We start from the raw sequence: 27142 nt of genomic DNA, 5'->3' as shown, positions 1-27142 counted from the left end.
GTGGGTGCTGATAAATCTGAGATAAATACTTGGAAGAAACAAATGGTTTTTAAGGAATAGCTTGAGGAAACATCTCAATCGTTGTTGTCCAAGCCCAATTCTGCTTACTGTGTACATGACTGGTTCTGGTGGTGGAAACACTTAAAAGATACTGTAGAATGCCTTTTATCCTGAAAAGTAAGACATGGGCAGAAGGATGTTGCAGCAGCATTAGTAATTGCATTGATGGTCCTTTTGCACTTGTGTGCTTTTACACGTCTTTTGTGCCATTCTCATGCTTTCCCTATTGTACTGTACTCTTGGTTGATCATGCTATACTCCTCCCTTATCTCTCAGCTTGCACCTATGTTACTTGTTTGCAAGGAGCGAGGATTGCCTCTCTGTTAAATGCTTGTGCAGTTCTTGCTGTAGAGTAGGTACCTCTGGGAGGTACTCGCAAGGCAAAGTTTACTTAGGGAGACTCTCTCGAGATGTCTGAAATCACCCCAGAGGAGCTTAAATTTAGGAATGTGCTCTGAGTTAGTGCCAGGAGAAATCAGTCTTTCCCTAGGGAGTCTGAAGAGACTAGTCTCTCTAGGCTAAAAATTGTCATTGCAGAAGCCCTGACCCTCGTGACAGTAATGATAATGGTAATGGTATCTGTATCAACCGTCTATATGTAATTTTCCCCATTTTTCTAAAAATAACTGTCTGATTAGTGCTTCTTAATGTGACTAGGTTGGTGTTGAACCTTAATTCTACATGAGGATATGTATTCTGAATACTTTACTATACTTGCAGTCACTTAAACCTTTATCAGAACTTTTCTTAACCCTAAACTTTCATAATTTTTTCCCCAGTTTGGTGTTTCAGAAGTATGAAAAACTTATTTTACAGTATGTTTTATTTTCGAAGGGTTTTGTATCTTTTCTTCACTTTCAGTAATAGTATTAACACTTTCTCCCAATAAGTAACTGTGACACCTGCTATATTTATCCAAAAAGCCATAGGGGTCCTGGAGGGTAGTGCTGCTTTTGACTTCAATTTCAGCCTAACTTTTAGCTTTTCCAGTCTGATTCAATATAGGCAGCAGGTATGCTTGTGCGAAGAAAAAGGATTGTGGCATCTTGGAACAGGGTGTAAGAGCCAAAAACTGTAGATAGAGAAGCTCCCTTGCAAAACCCTCTTGCCAGACATTTAACCTGTGAATGAAGATGGCAGGTAGATACAGTTGTAGAGGAAGCTATAATGTGGTTAAGGGTGTTTCTTAGATGTAGCGGAAATTCAGGACTAACTGGTAAGGTTAGAAAAAATGCAGTTTAGGGTTAACGTTCGAATTACTTATCTTTTTCACATTATGATAAATGATCAAGAAAGTTATATCCCAGCAGACACATATATGTGGATTCCACCTGGTATGTAATTATTATCCTATACTATTAAGAGAAGGATGGGAAATTGTCCTTCTAGGAGTCCGTTATTTACAGAACAGGTTCCTTACCTGTTATGCCTACCTCTGTTGCGGATGGTAATGTACAAAAGAAAAAAGTTATGTATACTACCAGAAATTTTAAATTTAGGAAATGTAATTAGTTGTATTTTTCCTGCAGCCACCTGTTCTCCTGAGCAAAAAAATTACATCTTTGATTTGAATTGTTGCTAGCGTATCTGTTTAGTACTTCTCCGCTTAGGAGAGCTGTTGTACATCCTGCATGCCATGTGGAAATTAAGTTCTCTCTTAACTGGAGCAAAACCCTAGCTATCTTATCTGAAGTAGTGCACTAACCACTAGATAACAGTCTTTTTGTTTTTCCTCTAGTCCAATGAAGAGATTAAAGGAATAGGACATATTCAGCAGAAGAGCATGAAAGCACCTTGTGTAGTAGCTGAGCTCTGATCTGCAAGGGGAGTTGAACTAATACCTGTTCTGTAAATCTAGCAGAGAAGGGATAAGTAACTTTGATCCTCATCCTAGAAGAATCCCCTAACTGTGGACTTACAGTGAAGGCAGTGCTTCATCTTCTTCTGTTTTGTGAATGGCAGCTGAGTCCTTGAAATCTATATAAAAAAATCTGGTTTATTCCCTAAAATAATCCTTTCAACATGCTTTTCTTTTTTAAAAAAATTGTTTACACTGTGATTGAATGTTTGCCCTAATTATTATAAATTCACAGAGAGTTTTAGTTGATGTGATTTTTTTTTTTTTTTTTTTTTTTTCTGGAATGGCACTTCTGCTACTGTCTCTTCCAGCCTTTTATTCAACTCCTGAGACCAAAGCTGCAGAAAGGGAGCCTGTCCAGCAGAGTTCTGTGAGACTGCTGTGATTGCAATGACTCAGCTCCTGTACTAAATGCACAGGAAGATAAATACAATGGCACTGACTATCTTAGACCTACCAGTACAAAGACTCAAGAGATTGCAAAGCAGCTATTGTTCTCTAAGGGATGAAAACAGCATTTCCAAAAGAGTGGATGCACTGCTGTCATTGGGGTTGTAAAACTGCTTTTAGCTGAAGAAACTGGAGCCATCTAATGTACAGTTGCAAGAGGTTAGGGAGATTTTTTTCTGCACAAAAAAAGCCTTATTAGGTTAACTCGTTTTGAAAACAGGCCTCCTTCTCAGACTGAAGTTAAGAAACTACGTGAGACCTGTACTTTTTTAATATGTAGAAAGCAGCTTGCTGACAAGATAAAAGCTTTTCATGTTCTTAGTAGCCTTGAAGGGTAAGCTTGTATATGGAGCATATACAGGCACGCAGAGGACTTCACCACTTCTTGTTGTTATCAAAACATAAGTAGACCCTAAGAGTTGATCCTGTCAATGCATACAACCTGTCTACACTGTGCAGAGGCATGTCAAACTACCTAGGTCCAATACATCCACACACTGCAGTGCAATGCCACATGGATGATATACATCAGTATAGCTGTCACTTGGTTCCAACTTGAATGAATATCATGATGCTCATATTTGAACTTTCAGATCACATCTTCTCTAGCTACCATATGTGTCCCTGTTTCTGTGTGTTAAACATGCTATAAGTGTTTTCAAGATAAGGTTCATATTGCTTTATTTAAGCCATCTTAAACTTCAAGCTTGAAATTGGGGACTAGTTGAAAAACACAGACATCTCCAGAGCATGAGATCTACCTTCTTCCAGTGACAGGGAGAGACAGAGAGGAGCATAGTTGATTAGGTAGGACTGGAGGTCAAATTTGAGCCTTGAAAATTAGTTGAGGTGAATACAGACCACAGAGTTTATTAAAGACGGAGGAAGTGCTGCATTTTGCAAAACGTTCTTCCTGCACCTTTCCCCTCCTGTGTGGCTAAAATTCAGATTGGCTTCCATACTGCAGCTTTTGTACGTACTTTTAATAAACCAACAAAGTGAATTTGCAGCCTTTATTTATGCTGTGGTAAACTGGAAATAATTCTATTGAAAATAGGCCTTCCACCACTGTAAAATTAACCTGAGACAAGAATCAAGTGAAGTGTCTCCAGTGTTATGGTAGGAGGGGAGGTAACTAAATAAATAGTACAAAAAAAATTGGTGTTATGATAATCTTTTGTAATTACATCTCATGTACTAGATAGAAGTAGTGGAAAACTTATAGTAGTAGAAACATAGTAGGAAGACTGTTGAAATCACTGGAAGTCTTTAACTGACTTTCTTGTGGTTTGTGCATTGTCCGTATAGTTCCTTAAGGTATTTCGCCTACTAATGGTATGCTTTTTGGGATGAATGTCAGGTAATTTTATAAAGGCTTCAGGTAATTTCTAAAGTCTTCTGCTTTATATTAGAGATTAAAAATATGATAAGATGGGATTCAGTATTTATTGGTTCCCACATGACTGAAAATACAGTAAGTTCATGCTCTTGTGATCAGTACAAACTGTTTAAAACTCTGGAGCTTGATTCCCCATAATCAGAGATTTTGCTTGACGAAGACTTTGAAAAGCTTGCTTTGACACCACAGAGTTCTTCTGACACACATTACTGAGCTACACGTGGTATTCTTGCCGTCGTACAAGTGTCAGGAAGGTCAGATCTGCGCTGGAGACCTGAATGTAGCATTCTTGTTCATCAAGAATGTGAAAAGATGTGAATCCATGTCCTGCTTTGGCAGAAGTCCCTGGTACATACATACGTTGTTCTGGAAAATTTTCCTTATATTGATACAATTTCTTTAGTTCATGGCAATGCTTGTAGAGTGTTGACATAAAGAACAACTTTCCTCAGTGGTGTGAGAGTCATTACAGGTCCTACTATACCATATTGCCAAAATACCCCTGCACGAACAGGCTTACTTGGTCTTTAAGTAATTCAAAGAATTGAGTGGATGTGTAGAGTAGACTGCTTTGGGGAAACAGGAGCTGCAAGAGAGATGCCCAAGAAAATTATCCAAAGCAGTAGTTCAAGAAGTAATCTGACGCAGTACTGTCCAAAAATCAATTTGTTTACCAGCTTTTTCTGCAACTGAAAAAGATTGTCACTGCACCTACATGACTTGTATAAGGGTGGGTGCATCCCCCTTGTAAACAGGGGACATGAAACTGCTTCTCCTTCCCCTTGGATGCTGAGGCAAGTTCCACACATAAGGGTTGCCCCCAGGGACAGAGCTGTGTGACTAGGGAAGAGGATGACCTGTAACAAATCATGTAACAGTATGTGTACCAGATGGATCAGTAGCTTGAAAGCCTGCTCCTGAATAATAGATAACCATGTCCAAAGAAGCGGCAGGCCAGATTTCTCTAAGTCAACTTTACCACCAGATACTTTTTAGAATGATGAAGTGCTTACTTAAGTGCACAGATTTATGATTATGGGCCCATATTATAAGCAAAGCCCCTACCCCAACATGTATTATTAAGCTTATATATGATACTAGGTTTCTCTCCTCGTTGATCCAGAATCTTGGCTAGCGAGGGTGGTGAGTTAGAGGACTCAGCATGCCCCAAGGGACATGGCCAGGAAGGTTTGTAGAGCTGCAGCTCCCCAGCTCCTTTCTGTAAAGTGGATTGCAGAGTCTCTCAGAATAGGAGCTCTGGTAATTACTCTTTGTCTCAAAGTGGAATAACCAATCCTTGTGATTTGGTACTGGGACAGCAAGTGCTGCTTCTGGGGCACAAGGAATTTCTGCCTACTCTGGTGGTTAAGGCAGTTTAATTAGCATTTTTGTTAAATATCTTGATTAGATTATGGGCCTGGCTTTAGACTTTAAACTTTGTTTCTTTACAGGAGACCTGAAAATTAGTGACATAACGACACATTTTATAGAGAAGTAGGAAAAATTAACTGTGTATATTCTGGTCAGCACTCTATAGCTGTATACAAGCTTTGCACAGGGACAACTGTAAAATACAAACCCTATAAACAACCTCATTTCAGGTGGGGTTGCTAAGACTGCACCTCCTTCTCCCTCCATCAGCATGTGTTGTTGATCCCTTTACAGTTAAAGGCACCTCTCTGAGAGATGATGACAGTATGGCAGATTTGAGTGAGAGAAAACACATTTAGGTCCTCCTATTTTTGATAATGCTGTGTTCCACAGAACTGTGGTGTTAATAATCTAGCACAGTTAGCTATCAAACTGCTGGTCACCAATGCTTTACTGTGCGAGAGCTGCATCCTGGGCAAGCATCTCTGATGAGGATGCTGCAAGTGTTTAATTATGGAGGCTGTGGAGGTGACTCTTGCAGCTGCATACTCGTCACTACTGCTTATCTGCTGCAGACATTCCCTTGACTCCTTCAGACTCAGAGAGAATATGTCATACTGGTCTGCAGAGCAAATGTCACCTGGATTGAAAAGGTATGAGATATATGGCAGAGAAAATTTGCCAGGGCTCTGCAAGCAGTAGGCAGTGAAGAGATGTCCTGAGACCAAGGCACACTATTTCTCAGACCTGGGAGATGCTTCAGACCTGAGAGCCAGCATTTAAAGAAAAAGACAAAAGATGTTTTTCTGTTCAAAATTTAGTTAGTTTTAATATTTGTGGAGTATTGTGGCAAATGGAGCATTTAAACAAGTGCTGAGTGATTGCAAAATATGCTTCCCATAGTACTCTGTGGGATTGTGCTGTATCACACTGTCACTGAAATACAGACAAAGCAGTTACAAAAGGTAATGAATTCAAGAAGGAAAATAAGGTTGGGAGGAGTTTCACAATGCTCATGCAATGAGCATGAGAGTTCAGATTTTGCTTATGATGATGTTAGAAAATGTGAATGTCTCTTTCACAACAGTAATGTTAGAGTGTGTAATCAATGATGGACCTGTGTTTTGTAAAGGAAAACGTAAACTGTTTCACAAATAGTGCCAACCCAAATGTTTTCCCTTTGGATTAACAGGCAGTGAGTAAAATGTGATTCACACTGATCAGGATGCTCAAACGACATTGAAGTGGTCTATGTATCATGTCTTCTGACACAGCTCTCTTTAAATCTGACACTTTGCCATGCCGTAGATGGCAATAGCAATGTCTCTGTAAAGACACCTGTTTCATGTTAGAGGACGGAAGCCACCACTCTTAAATCAGTATGGTGTGGAGCTTTCTGCAAGGTTATTGGAACTATTTGAGACCAGATTAGTTACACCTGCCAGGTTGGGTGCAGCTAGCTGCTAGTGAAGCTATGCTGATTGTGGAAGAGATGTTGGTTCCTTGCCACAGTCCTGCCTTTTTCTAGGTAGATACACCAGCCTCCTTAGAGCTTCCTCAGGGCTCTTGAACATTCTGCTCTCCTGTATGGTAGAAACGAACCTAGAAGTCTCTTGTGGATCCACTACATTTGATACAGATGATCTTAGATTGCTGTGGTTGAGTCTTCCTCTCATCCCTTTACACGGGAATGTAACACGCTTTCTCTTTGGCAGGGGTATGTGTCCTGTTCTAACTTCATTTGTGCCTGCAGGAATTGCTCCCCTTTTAGATCTACTAGCTGAGATGATTAGATGATGGCTTTCTTGCCCATTTCAGTCAGTACATACTGGGTAAGCCTAACCAGAGACCTGATTAATTTACAGCCAGAACGGGCGGGCAGGTCTATCCAGCTGGCACAGCAGGAGTTGGAGGAAGATGCTTCTGTGGCCTTATGTGCATTGTCTTCACATCGTGGTGATAGATTTTTACCCTTTGAGTGACATTGTAAGGTTGCTACCATTTTGTTCCCTTTTTAGTTGCTAATTGTTAAAAGATGATGAAAGTGCTGTTGTTTTGCTCTGCGCTGTATATCTGAGTAAACAATCAGTGTCAGACGTTGAGTCCATCTCACATGCCTTTACACACATTGTGGAGGTTTCTTTTGGAAGCACATTGGCTTCAGCAGCCCCACCTTCCTGCTGCTGTTTTCTGCTTCATCTCTCCCTTGAATGCCCTGGTACAACAGGGCTTCATCTTCCTGGTAAAGGGGATTGAGGAACTCTTCCTTGTTTAAAAAAATAAATTAACAAAAAGATCTTTTTAATACAGATTGGATAATTGGTCTGATTTAGCATGAAGTCATGCAAGGATGGTTGTACTTGCTCGTACAGTGTACCAGTACAGCCGAGAGGACTGGGGTAAAGCATTAGTCTGTAGGAAGGTAGCAAGGGTTCCCCTTTCAACTGGAACTGCTGCCAAGAAAGATGTTCGACAACTTTAATTGGATATCTACAGCTGTTTCAGTAGGATGGATGCAAGCATTGCAATGCTCTAGTGCTGCAAAACAGTTGTCTTTTTCCATTGCTTAGAAAAAAGGAAAACTGGATGCAGTCTCTGAAATCTGTTTGTAAGCTCTGTTTATTGTTCCCTGTAATGAATGTTGTCAGAGTGAGTTTCGTTTGAATATATGCAGAGATCTGTATCTGAGCCAGGCACACTGGGCTGCCATTGTAGGCGGCACAGACAAACAGGGACAGCTCATGTCCTTTTCAAGTGAAGGTGAGGTGGATCGTGCCCCATCCTTTATCTTTGGGGAGTATATTACATCCCATGGTGACTAGGGTAGTCATCGATGTCTGTACATAAAAGCGTCTTCATTGTGTCTGTGACACAGGATCCTGCATCCAAAAGCACCATAAATAGATACTGCAAGAGAGTGAGGATATGGGGAAATAGCATACATGCCTGCCCCGACACCCTTCCAGCTGTATTTCCAGTTCAGAGACTGACTGAACCAGATGTGAACTTTTGATTTAGATGTGATTTATTAACCTTTGGCAGATTTCTTCTGTGAATTGGTGCAGTTTCCCCATGTAAATTTTTGCATTCACAGTGCCCTTTGGTAGGAATTCCTTGGTTTTGAAGGCTCCTAATTCCTTATTTCAAGTATCCTAAAATTCAGTGGCTAAACACTCTCCTTAATGAATGAAATGCTAATAGTTTGGGAGAAGAATTTGGGGCTGTATACTTTGTTCCAGGTTACCTTATGTAGCAATGCATGAGAATTGAGTCTTTTGCTCAGAAAGATTTATCTTGTTGCAAACCAGGTGAAATGCGAGCGCTTTTATGCTCATGGGTTCTGATTAAGAATCCACCAAACAGAATGAAAATGCATCAGACTGGCAATTTATATAAAATGGCACTTGCTGAGCGTGTGAGCTGGGAAAGGAACGGATATTTGGGCCCTAGGTCATGCCTAGGGTGTAATACATCAGCATAATTGTCCAGTGTCAAGAAAGGCATGTTGGGAAGCCAAGTTTGGCTGTTACCTCTGCTCTGAAAATTTGCTTTTGGACCTGTGCATACAGGGAGAGTTGTGCACACAGAAGGAAAATGAATGCTGAGACAATTACGTTTTTCACGAAGCCTCTGTGCTTGTCTATTTATGTAGCTGTTTGGTAAAAGGTTTGCCTTAAAAAAACCCCCACAAACCAATAACAAAAAACCCAAGCCTCCAAATCACATAGCTAAGGTGCAGTATCCATTTTTTTAGGAGTTTTCTGGGAGGTAGCTCATACCTCTTAATTCCGTTTCCTTTCTAGTCTTTTCAATACTTTGATGTCATAAAATCATTTTTATGACAAAGTTGGGTCAGAGGATGGTGGTTAGTGTCTCTCTGCCCTTCAGCACGCTGCAGTTGGAAAGCAGCATTGTCATTTTTCCAGGATGTCATGTGGCCGAAGACAATTTTCAGGTCAGCCTTTCACTGAATTATGTTGAAATAAAGTTATTATGCATCTGTCTTGAAAAATATATAAATCTTCTCTCATCACACTGATGTGTAATCATTGGCACAACTGGCATATGCCTGAGAGTGTGTCATTCCTGAATCTTACTTAGATATACATTTTTGTCACCAGTTGCAGTATGCCCAACACCACTGCTGATTGCATCGCTTTGCTGTGCTAGCTGAAAGTCCTAGAAACTACTGCAATTTAGATTGGCTTTCGATTGTACCTTTCAAAGAGGTCTATGCTATTTTCGCTGGGGCAGCTCCTGAGGTATACGAATTGTTGCAGTTCTATATACCAAGCAGGTGTATACCAATACATACCAACGGAACTGCTTTCTCATTCTGCACTAATATTAAATCTTTTTATGTTATTTTTCAGAAAGGACTTGCCTTATGTGAATGAATTAGGAAGCAAACTTTTTCAGGTACTCCCAGTTCTCACATAGTCTTAAAACTGAAGTTCTCACATACTCTTAAAACTAATATTTTTCAGTTTTCCTAGGCTTAGAGGAAAGTGAACAATCTTTATTATTTTCTCAGCTCCTCCTAATTTATCACTGTGTGTCCAAACTGTAACAGCAGTTGTTTTCATTAGACATTTGAAGCTGAGCTTGATTGCTTTTTATTATTTTAAAGTGGCACGAGACAAGTATTTATTCTCTTTTTTACTGTACATGGAAATCCTGTATATTGACTACTAAAACCACTGTGAAAACTTAGAATTTTGTAGAGAAATTACATTATTGCAAAAGACAATCGAATTAAGACATTTCGTTGCTGTGTAGTTTCTCACTAGCTGACCTATGTTAAGAGCTTGAAAAGCCATAGGATTTAGTGCAGAAAACAAAAACCAAAGAAAAATGTCGCCATATATTTGTTCAGTTGTTGTAGTCTTATTATGGAGGCTCAAGGGTAAGGATGCACACTAAATTGTATTTTGGAGACCCCTATATACTGACTCTTGAAAGGAGTCCCCTTGTGCAGTCTATGCTTAGGGGGTTTCTCTCTTACCATGGCAGCTGGGGAAGAGGGGGTGCTTTGCCTGTCTTGGGCCAAGAAATCAAGGGACAGAAACAGCAAACAAGCCCCAAGAGCATTTTGTGAGCTGGATATGTCACTGCATGGAAATGGTTTTGGGCAATAACAGATTCAGTGTGACTGAAAATGTGCATTAAACATGAAGTGTAGCTCTGTGCTGATGGTAGTTGCTACCACTAGCTAGATGGCTGAGGGAGCTACAGCTGTGGTTGGGAAACCATATGTGCTGGAACAAGCTGTTGACATGACCATGGCTGATGGCTGTGGGAGACTGGAATGAGGATTGTGCTGCTTGAAAAGTAGGGACGTTCACTGCACAATAGCATTCGGCGAGATGGGAGTATGTCCATGCCCCTGACTAACTTCCAGTTTTACAGGTACCACTCAATGCTCTTACTCACAGTTCCTAGAGCTGAAAACATTGCTGTCTTGGGCCCTGAGATTGTAATCTTGTAACTAATAAAAATGTAAATTTTTCAAGAAAGTAAGTTTTTAGGACTTGTGATTGCAAAGGAGAGCTTTGAAGCAGGGGTTTCAAATAAACTCTGGAAGATGGTACAGTCCTCTTTTGAGCACAGAAGCTGAACGCCTCACCCTGTGAAGCAGACCTAAGGATTGTACATATTTCTAAGGTCCATGTGTTTGGGAGCTACTGAGGTACTTGAAAGACAGTATCTACTTAGGCTTTGCTTTGAAAACTTAGCTACCTGAAGATCTGTTCCTACATGGTGGCACCACAGCGTTGGTTGCAGTTGAATATCTAGCAGCTTTATTCTATTTCAGACTGCTTCAAGTTCTTGCAGGAGCTCTGGATTTTCCAGGGACCCGAGTAAATCTCTTCAGGCTGGTGAGCAGTAGGAGCCCGCATTTCCTGCTTCTTGAGCAAGCGTCCCAACAGGACTGTTGAGTGAGTAGTGGAACTACCTTCATCTCCTCTTCCTCTGGCTGTCTTTTCAAACACATTAGCCACTTGTCTGTTCCCAGACGTACTGCAGAAGGAGTTTTCAGAGTCTGAATCAACATTTTACAGGCCCTGAAGATGAAGGTTAAATACCTGTCCTAGGGAGCGAGATACTAGATATGCTTCACTGAGGTGATACCTCTTAGCAGTTTAGATATTCTTATCTATAGTAAGGAAAGGGTTTTGAATTCCCTTCTAGCATTCTTGAATTACTCCAGTGATTAACAAAATACTCGTGTTTCCTATGCAGGGATGTGCATTTTACTCCTGAGAGAGATATTTTGCTTTTAAGCGTGACTGCTGTGCAGCCGTGCATATGCAGCATGCACCAGGGAAGTGGTTTGGGTTTCCTGCTCTGAGGAAGGTATGTCGGCAGGAAAGTGCTGTGTGTTCAAAACTTGCAGTTACTAGATTGACAGTACTGTAAATATTCCTCCAGTTGCTGGCTCTAAAGAGTGTTTTTGTTCAGGCTGTGTAATTAGTACCCATAATTCAAATATCTGCATATATGCAATTTAATTTATTTTTAGCTTGAGCTTAAAAAGTGTTTTTGACTCTGGCCTGAAGGCCTATATAAAACTTAAGCTAATTGAGTGAATAAACAAGCTAGATAGCACCTCAGATATAATTTAGTATAGTCAGCAGTACAACACAGTTATTTATGATTTTATTGTTTTCTGTCTTTATAGCAAATAAATATTTTTATTTGTGTTGCTTAGAGTGAAAGTGAGTTACTGTTCTGTCAAACTGAGTTCACTGAGTTTCATAATGGAGTTATGAAAATTGAAGGTGTTTAAAATGTGCATGTACTTCTTTTGGTTTCTTGGAAACCCTGATATCCTTAGTTAATATAATGTCCTAGGTATATCTGATTCATCAAGTACAGGAGCTGTACTTGATCTGTCTCTGTTTACATCAGTGTAACCCCAGAAAATTAAAACAACATAATGAGAATCTGTACTGTTTATACCTCACGTCCCAGCTTATGAAAGTTCCCATTGATTTGAATAGCAAATTTTGTCTTCGCTTTCAAAAACATAGAATCATAGAATGGTTTTGTTGGAAGGGACCTTAAAGATCATCTAGTTCCAACCCCAACATCCTTCTATATATGTTTAGAAATTTTGTAACTTACACAGCTTAAATGAGAAATTGCTTTTAATAAAGGAATTGCTTTAGACATGGTTCAGCATGCTCTGGTTTTGCAGGGTGCTCTCTTTTGAGCCATGCAATTCTGTAGATGTTTACTTGTTCAGGTTTTCATATGAAATTTTCCATCAGTTCTTATCAAATGCTGATTATTCACAGGAGTCAGTATGGTGAATACTTGTGTTTATGTAGTTGCTCGTGTTTTTTCTATGTGAGTTATTATGCTTGTCTATTTTAGCATTTTGATATCTCCAGGGAAGTTACAAAAATAAGGTCTTAATTAGTTTTTAAACCTTCAGTTGTGTTAGTAAATATTTTAAAGTTATGAACAGGCTCACTTGTTGCTGATTTTATTGTTTAAAGGAAAGGATTTGTTTGCTTATGTAGTCATTTTGACAAGTCCTTTTTTAAAATATTAGAGTAGACATTGTGTAATGCAGTACTTTTTCAGCAGTCTAGTTACTAAGAATTGATTAAAACCAAGGAAATCATACCCAAAAAGCTGGGCACTTCCAATATAACTGTAGACTTTGGAACAATTTGTGCTTATTTTATTACAGAATATTAGTTTCAGCAGTTTCATACTTCAAGAAGTCAAATTGTTAATGTATTTAACTCTTTGCTGTCAGTAAATCAAACGAATTTTTTGGCTGCTTTTCCCTTGATGGTTCTTTAGATGCCCCTGCTTTCCTTTCGATCGCTGATACTTTTTCTTCCTTCACTGAATCTTCAGTAGAAGGTACTTAGAGCAGGATTATTCACATTTCTATTCAAGTGTGAAGGTTAGAAACTTCCTTTATTTTTAAAGGGTACCCAAGTTTCTTATTTCATCTGCGGGTGACCAGAGCTGGGGCTTTAAGAAGAAGCTACAAATATTGTAAAATTCAGAACTTAACAGTTGGGCTTTTAAACTTAAGATAAAGGTCTTAACAATATTGTCTGATCCATGCATATCATAGTGGTGTTTTATCGTGCTAACCAGGGCAGTCTCAGAATCAGTTCAGAGCAAAATAACTATCCTAAAATGACTATCCATTGCACAATTTTAGGATTTTACAAATTTTACATTAATTTACATATTTGCCTAGATGTCTGTAGCACTTGCTTCTTACATACCTTTTTATGTTTTTGGCATTAGCACAAGATTTCAGTAAGTCTAACTTTGCTGTCTTTGTTAATACTGTAGAAGTACTCAATATGTGCTTTGATATTTCCATTTTAAACCTAATGAAAACAGTTTTCTGTATTTGATCCTAAACAATGGAGTTTGCCTAAAAAGTGTCAATCCTTTGCTGATGCTTAAACACTATGAGGCTTTATGAAACAGTGGCAAAAGTTCTAGAATTGGGAATATTTTACACTGGTATGTCTAGAGATTTAGTATATAGAGAGATTAGTGTAGATAGAGTTTCTTGGCTTCTTTGTCCACCTTTCCTTGAGAACACATATTATTTGAAAGAGGAATTTGAAATCTGGTTGGCCATAAATACTAATTATGTTCTTCATGTGGGTTCTTGCTTTCATAGTCGTGATAACTGTTGCTTTGTGCTTAGTGGGCCAGCTCACAGTGGTTATTGTAGAGGGTAATGAATGATGTTTATTTGTGCTGTACAGTTGACCACATCTGGGGGTGAGAACACGCTGGCAGCTAATTGGCCTGGCAAATGATCAGGCTGCTGCAAAACAGGATCTTGTGTTAGGCAGAAAAATAAAATTGCAAGGAACTGTCATCCTTTGCTCCTTCTGACGGTTGGTAGTGGAAATGACAAACATTAGCTGTGGATATTGAGATCTGCTCTATCGCATGCATTTCTTTTAAGTCAATGCCTCAAATCGATTTGCAGTTATTAACTACTTGTGAGTTAATCTCATCCCTAGCAATTATGGTAATTTCTGGTTTGTAGAGTTGTCTCCGTCTGCATTTGCTCTCCTTTTTGTCCTGGAACTCTTGTGTACTTGACTTTTGAACTGGTCATGTCAGTAAGCATTAAGGACAAATAGCCTTGCCTTGGAAGTCGGTGTCATGTCGCTTGGCATTGAGCAGTTTCCTAGAAGTGGTGCTGATGCTGCTCCTAGTTATGATCTTGTACCTTTAGCTTTCTTTAAGGTTGAAGGAACTAGAATCATGAAAACTGAGGGAATTGCAATAATTCTGTGATGAGGGGACAGCAAAGATCACAATTTGCACTTTTACGTCTTACTGATGTGTAGTTTATCTCCCTCCCACAGAGACTGAGCCTTGCAGGTACTTCCCTTCCCTGGCAGACTGCTTTGTGCTGGTGCTGAAACCAGGCAATTGCCTTTGCTCCAAGCTTAGTAGCACTGAGTAGAAAAGGCTGCTTATTCCTTACAAACCCAGGAGTACCTTTGAGTGAGTCAAAGCAAAAGGAATAGGGGAGAAATAGCATCTTTTGGACTGATGACAAACCGATTGCTCCAAAAAGGTGCAAGGATGAGATTGACAGCCCGCCAATGAGATACACTTCGCTGCTATTCCCCTGTCCGCTCTGTGTTGATGTTAACAAGAAGGAAGCATAAAATTCCTAAGTCCTGTTAAATCATTTTGTCAACAGTGTGGTTTTAAAATAGAAAGGGCTTCAATATTATTTGAATATCTATGTTTAAAACAACTGGATCAACAGGTCCAAGTAACACAGCAGATTTGTGGTGTTAACTAGCCATGTGTTGGAGAATAGCTTTTGAGGGCTTTTGGTCCCTTTTAGTTTTGAAAACCAGTTTGTGGCATCTCACACAGCAAAGTGCACCTGGTAAGCATCATGGTTATGCCATTGATTTCTAAGCTAGGTATAAAATGTTCCTAGCTCCCTCCCTTGAATCACTGTACATAACATCTGTCAGGACAAAATAGATCCTATCACAAATAAGCATGCAATAGTATCATTGGTTTTTCATCTGTACAAACTCTGCTTGTATCTGAATGGGTTCTCTGAAATTTTTAAAATTTTGCCTTTTCTTTCTACTTAAAACAACCTCATCTTTACTATTTATTTTCTGAAGAGTGTGTGGATATTGTTCCTTTTACCTTTTGAATGCATGTTAAAAAGTAGGCAAACCAAAGGCCAGTTTTATTCATATTTTACTGGATGAGCAAAGAAAATGTAAATTAAATAAGCCTTTAGCTTTTTTCCCTACTCTGAGCAATCTGTGGTGTTACTGAGCAGACCAGATGCCTTGCAAGCTTATTGTAAGCAATATATAGAAATAGAGGTGCCCTGTTCTGTTATTTAGCTGATCCTCCAAAAACAGGGAAAAGAATTTCGTGCTTACGTAATCAGGAATTTGGGGCTGTAAAAAGAGAAGGAAAAATATGGTAGCTTAAAAGCTTGCTGTAGGATTACAGTTGGTTTTAGCACTTGATGGTTAAGCGTCTTTTACTGCTGTGTCTCTGAACTTCCATAACTGTTAATTTAACTGCTAATTCAATTGTGTGATGATTGTTTGCCATGAACAATTTCTTGAAGAGCACTACGAATTTGTCTGTGTTTCTCTACTAGCTGTAGTAGTTTTTACTTCCTCTATTACTTTGTGTGTTGCCACACAGTGATGTGTGTGATAAATGTATAACAAAACGGTGTATACATAGAAAATGGTAAACAAGGCACATTTGCTAGAAAATTTTTGGAGCACACTTTTAGACATAGAAGGCTGGGCTGATCCTCTGTTTTGCAGCTGAACTTGGACCGTTATTTTCCTTTTGCCATATGTAAAAAATGTATAATGAACAGATGAAGATTAGATGATCTTTCTCTCTAACAGCACTATTCTGTTTATAACTATAAATCTTTTTTTTTCCCCCTCCTCCCTCGCATCTGTAACAGCTAGCCGATGGCGGAACCTCTTCTCTACGCCTGTCTCCTTGACTTTTCCTTATAGTCCTGTTGCGAGACTCACCCCATATACCAATGGCTTTAATAGTCCCAGCTTCTCTAAAACCTCCAGTAAAGCAATACTAACACCTGAACGGACAGGTAATGCTTACCTTTTTTTTGATTTACAGTGCTTACAAAATTGCCTAATTTAATCTAATCTTGCTAGCATTTAACAGCAGTACACTGTTTGGATGATTGTATAGACTCTCATCTCAGAGGGAGATTTTTTTTTTTAAATGACCTAAAATTTGGCAATTAACTAGTACTGTTATCATCTTTGGTGTTACACGGCATGTTATAGCAAAGTGATGCTAGTAAACAGAGCCTGTTTCTCAGTAATGGTTTACCTGAGAGAGTAGTTGGCGGCTGTGTCAGCTTGAACAGTTCCCAGCTTTGTCTGCCCTTTACTGCTTATTTCTGCCCCACTGTGGCCCTTCCTTATGTCTACAGAAACATTTATGCAGCTGTGTAATGAAGTTGCAGGGAGAACTTACCTATTGTAAAAATAGCCGACAGAATCATGGCTGATTTCAAGCTGGCATTGTTGTTACTATCGCAGATTTATTTTACGTTTGCCACTGATTTTCAGGGGACACGGGAGTTTTAGGAAAAATACAAACTTCCTATGGGCTGTAAATTGCAAAGAGTTGCATTTTTCCTTCACTACAGGTATCAAGAGTCAGTTTATATCTGTGACTTCTCTTAAGCTGCAGTGGAGAAAATAATCTTCTGGGGAAGAGGCATTAACGTTTTATTGCTGATGGGAGCAGATGTGATCTAAGGAAGTTCGCATCAGTGTCACACTGATCTGTGTGCATTTTTTTTTTACAACACGTGAAATCAGTGCAGAAAGCCCTGTTAGGGATATGGGCACTGCGGGTGAGATACAGCTCCAGACTGAATGCCTGGTGTAGGTGTCTATATGTGAGCGAGATGTCTAAGCTCCCCTATTCCATGGGATGTAGTTTAGTTCCTAAATGAAGGCATCTCATGCTATTTGAGGTACCCTCAGGTATCTTGTCTAGCTTCCCACTGCTGCTCCAGAAGGGCACAGCTGTTACTACCTCTGCAAAACCTTGAGGACCATTGTAACCTGCAAATTTAAAAAAGCAAACACATTTACTCTTTACAATCCTTCCAAAGCAAAGTAATCCCCTGTGTGTCCTTTTCTGTTGGAGGTATTATTAGAGAACAGCTGAATTTAGGATTAATTTTAGGTGGCCGCTTTGAGCAGTGCTGGAGGATGCAAACGCGTCTGTGATACAGGCACAGCTGATGAGCAGTCGTCACAGCGGTTCTCTCGCCCTGCAGGCTCTGGGCCTCTGGTGGTCCAGAGGATATTAGAAAGTGATTTACTTTTTTATTTGAAGAATTTTTCTTTAAAGTTGGGCAACAACTGGCTCATGCAACTAATTGCAATTTAGTTCATATTTTACTATCATGCAGGGAAAAGGAATCCAGAGCTCTCTCCAAAAGGTAGCTCAGTGAAGGAGGGAATGCTTTCTCTGTTGCATAATGTTCAGTCTTAATTGTTACAATAATTGATTTATCTGATGTTTGTAAACAATTAAAACCCAATAAAATTTAGATAAATGGCTCTGATATGGAATCTGAGTACTGAGCAGAAGTTGGTGACACATACACACTTGCTTTTCAGAACAGAGTAGGGAGAACTGCAGTCCTATAAGAAGGATTCAAATGCAGATGTGTTTAGACTACGCTAACTAATCTGAGCTGTACCAGAACTGTATTGGGTAAATCATTCATTGTCTGGGCTATGTGATGCTATTTTGGGAACAAGCAGAGGAATTCATGATCCATTACTACACTTACTGTTTCTCACGAGTATCAAATCCCTTTGCTAATGGTTAGTGGATTGCACTACACTTCTCAAAGTTTCTGTCTGTTATAGAGAAAACATTTCCAGCTACTGTAACATAAAGGGCAGATAGTTGTGAATTAAAGATGGCCAGCTGTATTCACAGACTAAAGGTTATGTTTTCTTACATAGGTTACATTTCTAGGAGTTCCCCTTTGAGCCCACAGTCATCAATAGACAGTGAACTGAGCACATCGGAGCTGGAGGATGATTCCATTTCCATGGGATACAAGCTGCAGGACCTCACCGATGTTCAGATCATGGCTCGTCTACAGGAGGAGAGTAGGTGGCTTTTTTTCATTTTTCAAAATAATCTGAAGAATGTTTCCCATAACAGTCAAAACTGTTCCAGTCTGGTCTCAGTCGAGTGGATCTTTCTTAAATGATGTCTCCTCTTGGGTGGCAGGTGGAAAAACTCTTCACCTGCATGGAGAAGGTGCACACGTTGTTGCGTTCAGGTTAATGGTACTGGATCTTTCAAAACTCTATGCTTATATGTTTCTGAATCCCAACTGGTAGCTCCATACCTGTTGAGTACATTTAGATTTAGAAGATTATAATGTCTTACCACGTTAATTAAAATTATTTTATTTCTGGGAGGGAAGGTGCTAAAGCATTTTTCTCATGCACACATTTCATGAGAAAGGTAAAAATAAGCAGCTCTGGTGGATTTCTTTGCCTCTACTTTGATTTTCTTAATTGTCAGGTGAATTTTGAAATTAATTCTTCTTTAAATCCTGAATTTGGGCATTTAAATTTAACATTTTGGTTTGAGACTAGTGCTTATGCACAAATCTGAGCCTAAAAGCTTCTTTGGTATAGATTATAGTTTGGCTTGGTAGTAATTTTTGGAAAATGCCTTTATTCATAAAGAAAGGGCATTTGGCTTAGAAGTCACTCAGACAGTAAGTGCAGAATCTTGTCGCTTCCTATTAGTGGCAAGTGAGACATCAAGGAGGAAATGATGAGATGAAAACCAAGAGAAATTCAGAGATGGTGACTGAAGGAAAATGCAAAATAATAAGAAAATAAATGAAATAAAGGAAAAATGTGAAGAAGAAATTAGAGTTGCAATCTGGCCGCAGCAACCAGACTGAGCAGGCCGGAGCGATCGCTTGTCAGCAGTCAAACTTGCTGAGCATCTGGTAGCACTCGTTATGTTCAGCAGAGAAATTAGCAAGTGTGAAACTTTCCAAGATAGCTGGATTCTCAGCCAGCAAATGTGTGTGGTCACAGCTCATAAAATTTCTGATATTATGTGAAATTTATAATAATTTTAAAAAATTATGACTATCAAAGATACAAAGGATTGCATTACTTAAACGTCAGCTGTGCTCATCTCCTTCAGAGTGAGGTTTAAAAAGACTTCAGGTACTAAGCTCTATAAGGAATCAAGTCATTGGTAAACTGGAAATAAAACCACTGTTTTTCTTCTAATCTATGTCAGGTGTAATGGTTGTATCTCATCCTTGTAGCAGCAGCTGGTCAGAGTGTTTGAGCATGTGATGGTTGTTGTCCACTTAATCCTGTGGAAAGTGGTAGTATTATACGTGCATGCAGGCACGCTGTCTTCATGGCCACAAACAGAAACTCCCACTTGAGGGAGGAGGGGGTGAAGAGCATATTAAGACGTTTCCATTATGAAGCAAAGACATCTGTCAAAGCTGAGGGCTTTTTGTAAATCTAGGAAAGTTGTTATCCGTAGCTATTGGCAGAATTACTTGGCTTCTGGAAATATGATGTGCATCTGACTGCACAGCAGCCAGGGAAAAGGGGGGACGTACAAGGGCTGTGGATGTTTCCCTCTCACTTAACCCAGAGTAAACCATGCCCTTCTGGGGCAGCGGTAATAGTGGGATGGTTTTCCAAACCTGGCAGTCTGAGAAGGGGATGGTGGGATGCGTATGTGTCTAAAACACACCCATGTTACCACTAAGCCTTGTCTGAGACTGGCTGCTAGCAGGAACTAATTCTGGTTCAGGGAGGTTGGAGAGCCAGAGTATCTTTGTGGATTATAGATTTAGGAAATGTCGTTGTCAGCATTTTCATTGCATGAATATAAAAGTATAATAGGAGTAACTTGGAAAACTAACAGGGTGAGTGTTAACTCTTCTAATTCAGGATGTTTAAAAGGTAAATACTTAATACTCATGTAGTTTTTTCATTGGCAGGGAAATAGGCACCTCCTAAAAGCAGTTCATTTTATTTTAGGAGCGGCATCTAAGACATCTCCCAGGTACTGCATTTTGGAGATGCCTGTATTCTTTTTTGATTTTTTTATTAAAAAGGGATCTCAAGGGAAATAGTTCAGGCTTAGATGCTTGAAAAGTAGACACTGAAAGTTAGATCAGATGAATCCTACCTCAGATCTTCAGCCTGGTGACATTGTAAATCCAGTTCTTGCTGTAAAATTATGTCTACTTAATTGCTTAGTTTTCAAGATTGAAGTGCGTGTTAAGAGTTAAGCACTTAGCAGAAGCCAAATCATCCTCCTTTTGGAATTTACAGGCCTTAGGCAAGATTATGCTTCGACTTCAGCATCTGTGTCAAGGCACAGTTCAAGTGTCTCTCTGCACGTGGGAAAGAAAGGGACGTGTGGTGACCAGGAATATGATCGCTATAGTCTTGAGGATGAGGAAGAGTTTGACCATCTCCCGCCTCCGCAGCCGCGGCTGACTCGCTGCTCCCCCTTCCAGAGAGGGATTCCTCACTCACAGACTTTCTCCAGTATCCGGGACTGCAGGAGGAGCCCTACCTCCCCACACTTCCCTTCAAATACTTATCAGCAGCCCTGCTACTCTCCTCAAGCCCAAACTCCAGAGCAGCAACCGAACAGGATTAATGGAGGTGGGTTGCATGCTTTTCTGAGAGGTGGTCTTTTATCTGCGCAAAGTGCCAGTGCCGTTTTAAAGATCATGTTGTGTCAACAGAGTGAAGCGTGTTTAGTGTATGACAGCTAGATTAGACCATGAATCGTGACAAGCAGTTTAAGCCTGTGCAAGTGATTGAGGTATGTTATTGTTTTTGCTACAAAATGTAATCTGTGATGTGGTCATGAAAGTTGTTGCTTTAGTCTGTTTTAAAGTGACGCAAGTATGACCACAAGGGAAGAAAGAGAAAAAGGAAAGAGCAGCATCTTTTAGCAGGCTAATAGTTGTTAGAAGAACTGATTGGGCTTTCAAGCTTGGCCTACACATGTCCATCGTGGATACAGTAAAATAAAAAATAGTTTTCAGATTTTCATTCTCTTTCTTACTCCTGAGTTTGCTGTTAATGCAGCTATGCTGTGAATCTGTGATGAGTGCTTATGGCAGGGGTCAACGCTCTGCTCCTGTTCCAGGTCTGGTAGGGCAGACTGTTAAAGTAGTGGGAGATAATGTCACTCCCAAACTACCCTGAACCATTGCTGCTTTTTCCACTGCATTTGAGATGTATTCCAGAGTCTCTGGAAGATTTGTCTCTCGATGCTTACTCAAGACTTAAGTTTCCCTCCATTTTGTTACCTTCCTTTCATTCCTTATTATGATCACAATTTTCTTCCTCCTGCTGCATCTTACTTTCCTATTCCTTCAGTCTTTTCTCCAAGCTAATGCAAACCAGTCAGTTTTCAGTCAGGTTCTTGTTTGTAACATTACAGGTTACAGCTCACCCTTGGGCAAGAAAATAAATGTGGTGTTCAAAACAGTTGCTATTTATAGAGTGCTACAGGTATGCATGTTGCTTTCCTGACAAATAAGACATGACAGGTTGGTGCCAAAAGCACTTGCATTCAAAGTAAGACATGTCATGGAAGTGTAATCAACAAGTGGCAGTAGATAAAGAAAACTGAAGTTAATAGAGTGTGGAGCGACATGAGTGTTTGTTGGCACAGCATATGTGCCATATTAATTTCAATGTTATTTTTCTTGCTGGTGAGGTACAAGAATGGGACAGCACTGATGGGCTTGCAGAAATTGTGGGGAGACAGTAAGGAAGGATATGGGGCATTTTTGATTCAGGAATAGGGCAGGATGTGATGCTGCGATCTTTTTATGTGGTCACCAAATGCTTTTTCTATTTTTTTTTTTTTTTTTTGTGTTCCATGTCAGTGGCACTTAAGCATTGGATTCCCACATGGAAACCTCAGAAAGTACTTACAGGGCACTAAAAACGCTAGACTCCTAGTTTATTAACTAGAAAGCATATAAATGTAAAAGGCCACCAATTTTACCACCTGCTTGACTTTTTCCTCAAGAACTGTGTGTTAGATAATCTGGTTGATGTTGCCTAGAAGGTGGACACACATGACTTCAGTTACCTGTTTGCTGGGATAGCAGAGAGTCTTATAATAGCCAGTACCACTATCTCTAGAGGGGCATTATCTCTTCAGCTTCTGCACCTTCAGCCTGTGACTCATGCAGCACTGATCCACATCAGTGGCAAATCCTGATGGTGAGAAACATTTGACTTTGACTGTGTTTTGTTGGCAAACAAGGAGTCAAGTGTTCACTGTATTGAGTATGTCCGAATAGTATTACGGCAACATGTTCTCATCGGCACTTCTCATCATCTTGGCAACAATTTCATTGTCTTTCAGGTACTCCTACACATTGAAATTGAGGTAGACTGCAGAATAAGAATTTGTCTGAAGCTGAATATGATGGACAGTGTGTTTCCACACTGTTACAGTTATCCAAGGCAAATGAGAAAGAGGGGTGTGATAGATGGAGGGGCTAAACTGTTCAGTTACGACTTTCCACATAATTATTGATTATGTGGAAAGCATCATCGATAATTAACCAAAATCACACATGCTACATGCTGTGCTGTTCTCAGTCGTTCCAACAGTCTTCCCAAATCTGTCTTCCTCTCCTCTTCCTCCAAAGAGATCACTTGTATGTGCAGTCAACAGTCTGGCCACTGGGTTGTCTGATCATTCACAGAGGTCTCCATAGTGGCAAGTAAATGCTGAATTTTGGCACTCGGCCTGGGGTGGAATAAAGTGTGTTTAGCTTTCACACAGTGTCTCCCCAAAAGTAGTCTATGTGCTTAGCTCAAATACAATTTTTTACCTTTAGGAATGAATGGGTATGAGGGGTGCTGTCCTACCTGCTTTTAGTGAAGTTTGTTTGGTATGGAACACTAGTTGAGGTACTTATTCTAACTTTAACTTACCTGTACTGTAACAAATATGCTGAAAGTGTGATAAACTTGGAAAACTTTAGTAATTCTTTTAAGAGTATAATATTAGTTGCCTGATGAGGAGCGCCTACATTTAGATGCTGAGATGTGGGTGCCCACATGTGTATGAAGGGCCCAATTCAGCTGCCCACATACAAGCACTTAGTGCTGTACTCTGTACCCTGCTTGGCTTCGCCATCGCCATGTGTCAGTGCTGTTTAGATGCTGTAGACAACCCAGGGTCTGTCAAATGGCATGAGGATCTGTATGTAGGCACTGACTTCTGCAATAGGTGTGTCTAGTCTCTCACTATAGCCAATGGTTTGCTTGTTCTCCACCCACAGGATTGCATTTTAGGAGGCAGAGGGATTGTCTGTCTGGTATTTCTGGTGCCCTGGTAATCTTGTGCCTGTGCTTAGGGTGAGAATACTCTCACAGATGTTTTCCAGCTGCGTTCGAGGCCATAATTTTGAACTCACACGTTGTTCTTGCCAATGTATTTTTGCAAAGTGCTGCCCCTTGGTGTAATTTTGACACTCTGCTCTGTTTTAAATTGCTGTACATCTATTTTAAAATACAATACAATACATCTGTTTTAAAATACCACACTATCTAGCCCCCAGTCTCAGGCCCAGGTTCTTTCTCTCGCCTTATCTCACCAGTACATTGTCTTTGTGAATGGTACCAGTCCTGTTTACTGCCAGTCCCCAACAGCTTGCTGTGCTGAAAGGCTCCTGGTGAATGCTAGCATAGAGTGGCAGATGTGTGCAAATGTATAAATGGTAAGATGTGAAGTATGTTGAGGTGTGAAGTATGTTAAGATGTGTTTGGGGCCGCTTGTAGCATAGGCTGTAGGCATACCTGTTGTTACCTCTTAAACCACATTTTTGCAGCCATTGCCTGTAGTGCGTGTATGTTATCTTTGCTTTCTAATAAGTTTTCTTTCCAGTTCTGGCAAGAATGCACTTAATAGAAAAGCTTTGCATGAAATCTGATTTTCTTTTTTCCTTATTTAATTACACCCTCTCCCTAAATCAGCTGAATTCTCTGTAATGATGAGTTACATAAGAAAAATTCCATTTATTAACTTTTTTAAGGCATTCTGGTTTTCAGGGATTTTGAGATCAGTTAGTGGGTCAGGAACAAGATAATTTAAAGAAGATTGAGAGAGGCAGGAGGTGAATATCTTTTAATTACCTGTTTCAGTTACCTAAAGTGAGTCCATCTAGTGTGTGTTTTATAATTTAACAAAGCTTTTAATATGCTGGCAATTGAAAGATTTATGTTTATACCTCTCTCCCTTTCCTCTAATTCGAAGCAGTTCATGGTTAACAACTTAAAATGTTGCTAACTATTAATATCAAGAATACTTTATATTAGTCATTTTCATATAATCTGTCACCATTTTTCATAAAACCAAGCTTTTTTCTTACTGTAATCTGATTTTAACTTTGTTAAAAATATTTTTTATTTCTGTTTGGTCACTTTATTCTTTTTTAATAGGTGTGGATTTTTATGTCTTTTATTAGTTCTGACTTTCTGAAACCAGAAGGAACAGAACTATAGTGGTGTGAAACCATACAGAGTAGTCAAAATCCAGGATAGATGAAATACTGAAAATGGGATTGATCTTCTTGTGTTCAGGCCCACTTTCAAGATCTTTAGATAAGCTTACTTATAAACTTTTATCCTGGCACCCCTTATTTCATGTGCGTTTTAAAGTGCCCATTGGTATACCTGAAAATTGGAAACTTTGGGCAAATTATTCCAGCTAAAGAAGAAATTTATTATAATACAGTAAGAAGGGACGGGTAAAAAATACATCCTTCATTGAGTAACAGTGCATACAATCTGGTTAATTTTAATTTATATTTTCCATTATCTTTTCATGTTGATTTTTAACTTTTTAGCTTGGTTGATACCTTCATAAATAGGCCACAGATACCATTCACTTTAAAAATGTTGCTTTTATTTTCCAGAAATTACTGGTTTTGAGTTACTTTATTGCATACGCTTCTGAGGAATAGCTTTTCTCAGGCAAAATATTACAGTCATCATTGGCTGTTGCAACACCCTTGCCTCATTTGGAAAGCTACAGATGTTTTGGTGGTTTTTTTTGGTTTTTAGTTTTGTTTTGTTTTGTTGGGTTTTTTTGTGGTTTTTTTGGTTTTTTTTTCTTTCAAGTAAACTCAAGGCAGATACTGAAGAACAGCATCTCAGGGGCAGTAGGTCAGTGTTCAGATATCGGTTCAGTATAGACTAACATGGATTTGTGTGTTTGGAGATGTGGGAAAGGGTCTGTTCTTACTGATGTACAGAGTTTTTCTGCTCGTGACCTCTCTTATTCAGTAAGGAAGGGAGAATTTGCTGTAGGAAATTGTTGCAGACTCTATTAAAAGGAGAAAAAAAAAATCTTTCTAGTCTTACTTTGAAGTTATATTGAGAATAGTAATCAGTGGGGAGAAGTCATGGAAGGATAATGGAAAAATCTTTAATTTGCTGTAACTATCTGTGGAGGGAGACACATGCCTGTGAAGCCAGAGTGAGATGAAAGAATAATTCTAAATAAAAAGGAAGTGTTCAACATTAGTAAAATGTAGATATTGACAATTAAGGAGAATGGTGTATCTCTCTTAACTGAAAGACTTGTTTTTAGTTCCTAATCTGTATTTGTGTTTTTACACACTGATGTCCCTGTTGTATCAACTCACGATTCCACAGACCTTTAACTAGACCCCGGTGTGTTTGGGATATCATAAATGTTATAACCTTAACAAATGTAATGCAGATACTGAACTCACGTTTTCAAAGATGAGGAAAAGAAATTAATCCCTTAAAGTGAAGTTGTAATTGAGTCTACAAGTTTGTTAAGGATTTCAGAATAAACACTGAATATCTACATAATATAGAACATAATACTGACAAGAGAAAAGCACAATTTTTTTCCACATGGTTTTTCCTCAACTTATTTGTTCATACAATACAGATAAGGCAGAGCTGTATTTGCAGAGTGTTTGTGTGAAGGATTTAAATATGTGTAAGAAACTGCTAACATAGCTCAAACAGTGATATAGATTTCTCTGAGACGCTAATAATTATGACTAATTGTATCACATTCCTTAAGAATAGTGCACTTTTGGTGAGGCTTATGAGTCCTTTTGTTCAAATAAAACATGGACAGCACTCGCAGAGAGTAACAATGAATGAATAAATGTGTTTTAAGATGCTTCACTGTAGAGTCAACTTAAGCTCTCCTTGCAAGGAGAGTCTCACTGGATGAGGTATCTTGGCAGAGAGAAGATATTTAACAAGAATCGCTCCAGAACTCCCAGTCTGGCAGCCCACCAAGAGCGCACCTCTTCTGGGGCAGCTTTGCTCCAAGGGCAAGGTCTGTTTGTGTGCTACATGGACATTAATCTTCGGCTGGTGATAGTATTAGGTCAAGGAAGGAAAAAAAAAAGCATCCGTGGTGTCATGAGGATGGAGCCAGGCTCTTCTCAGTGACATCCCTTGACAGGACAAGGGGCAATGGGTGCAAGCTGGAACACAGGAGGTTCCACTTAAATATGAGGAAAAACTTCTTTACGGTGAGGGTGACTGAACACTGGAACGGGCTGCCCAGAGAGGTTGTGGAGTCTCCTTCTCTGGAGACATTCAAAACCAGCCTGGATGCGTTCCTGTGCAACATGAATCCTGCTCCGGCAGGGGGATTGGACTAGATGATCTTTCGAGGTCCCTTCCAATCCCTAACACTCTGTGATTCTGTGTGTGAAGGGGGGTGGCCACCAGCGGTGCTGGGACCAGAAGACAGAAGCTGCCTGTTCTGGTGTCCTGCCAGAAAGAAGCTGGGCCACTTATCCCAGGCTGACTTCAGAGAAGAAACAGCATCAGGGGAAGAACCTCCTGGAAAAAAAATCAGAACTGAAGCAGCTG

The 27142-nt window shown here is 39.6% G+C and overlaps 1 protein-coding gene across 3 annotated transcripts in view; it reads left to right on the top strand.

The window, feature by feature from the left end:
* Window positions 1-27142, top strand: part of SLAIN1 (SLAIN motif family member 1) — a 63526-nt gene that overhangs the window by 15610 nt on the left and 20774 nt on the right. Inside the window, exons 3-5 of one of the 3 annotated variants that reach the window (XM_068395158.1) lie at window positions 16120-16269; window positions 18182-18331; window positions 20558-20896. In XM_068395158.1, coding sequence (XP_068251259.1) covers window positions 16120-16269; window positions 18182-18331; window positions 20558-20896 — 639 coding nt within the window. Of the gene's footprint in view, window positions 1-16119; window positions 16270-18181; window positions 18332-20557; window positions 20897-27142 lie in introns of those variants that run through there. The other 2 variants (XM_068395159.1, XM_068395160.1) reach the window with 2 other exon arrangements.

The sequence above is a fragment of the Nyctibius grandis genome, chromosome 2, assembly GCF_013368605.1.
Source record: "Nyctibius grandis isolate bNycGra1 chromosome 2, bNycGra1.pri, whole genome shotgun sequence".
Lineage (NCBI taxonomy): Eukaryota > Metazoa > Chordata > Aves > Nyctibiiformes > Nyctibiidae > Nyctibius > Nyctibius grandis.
The sequence above is the reverse complement of the archived record's forward strand: the minus strand, read 5'-3'. Positions and strand labels throughout refer to the sequence as shown.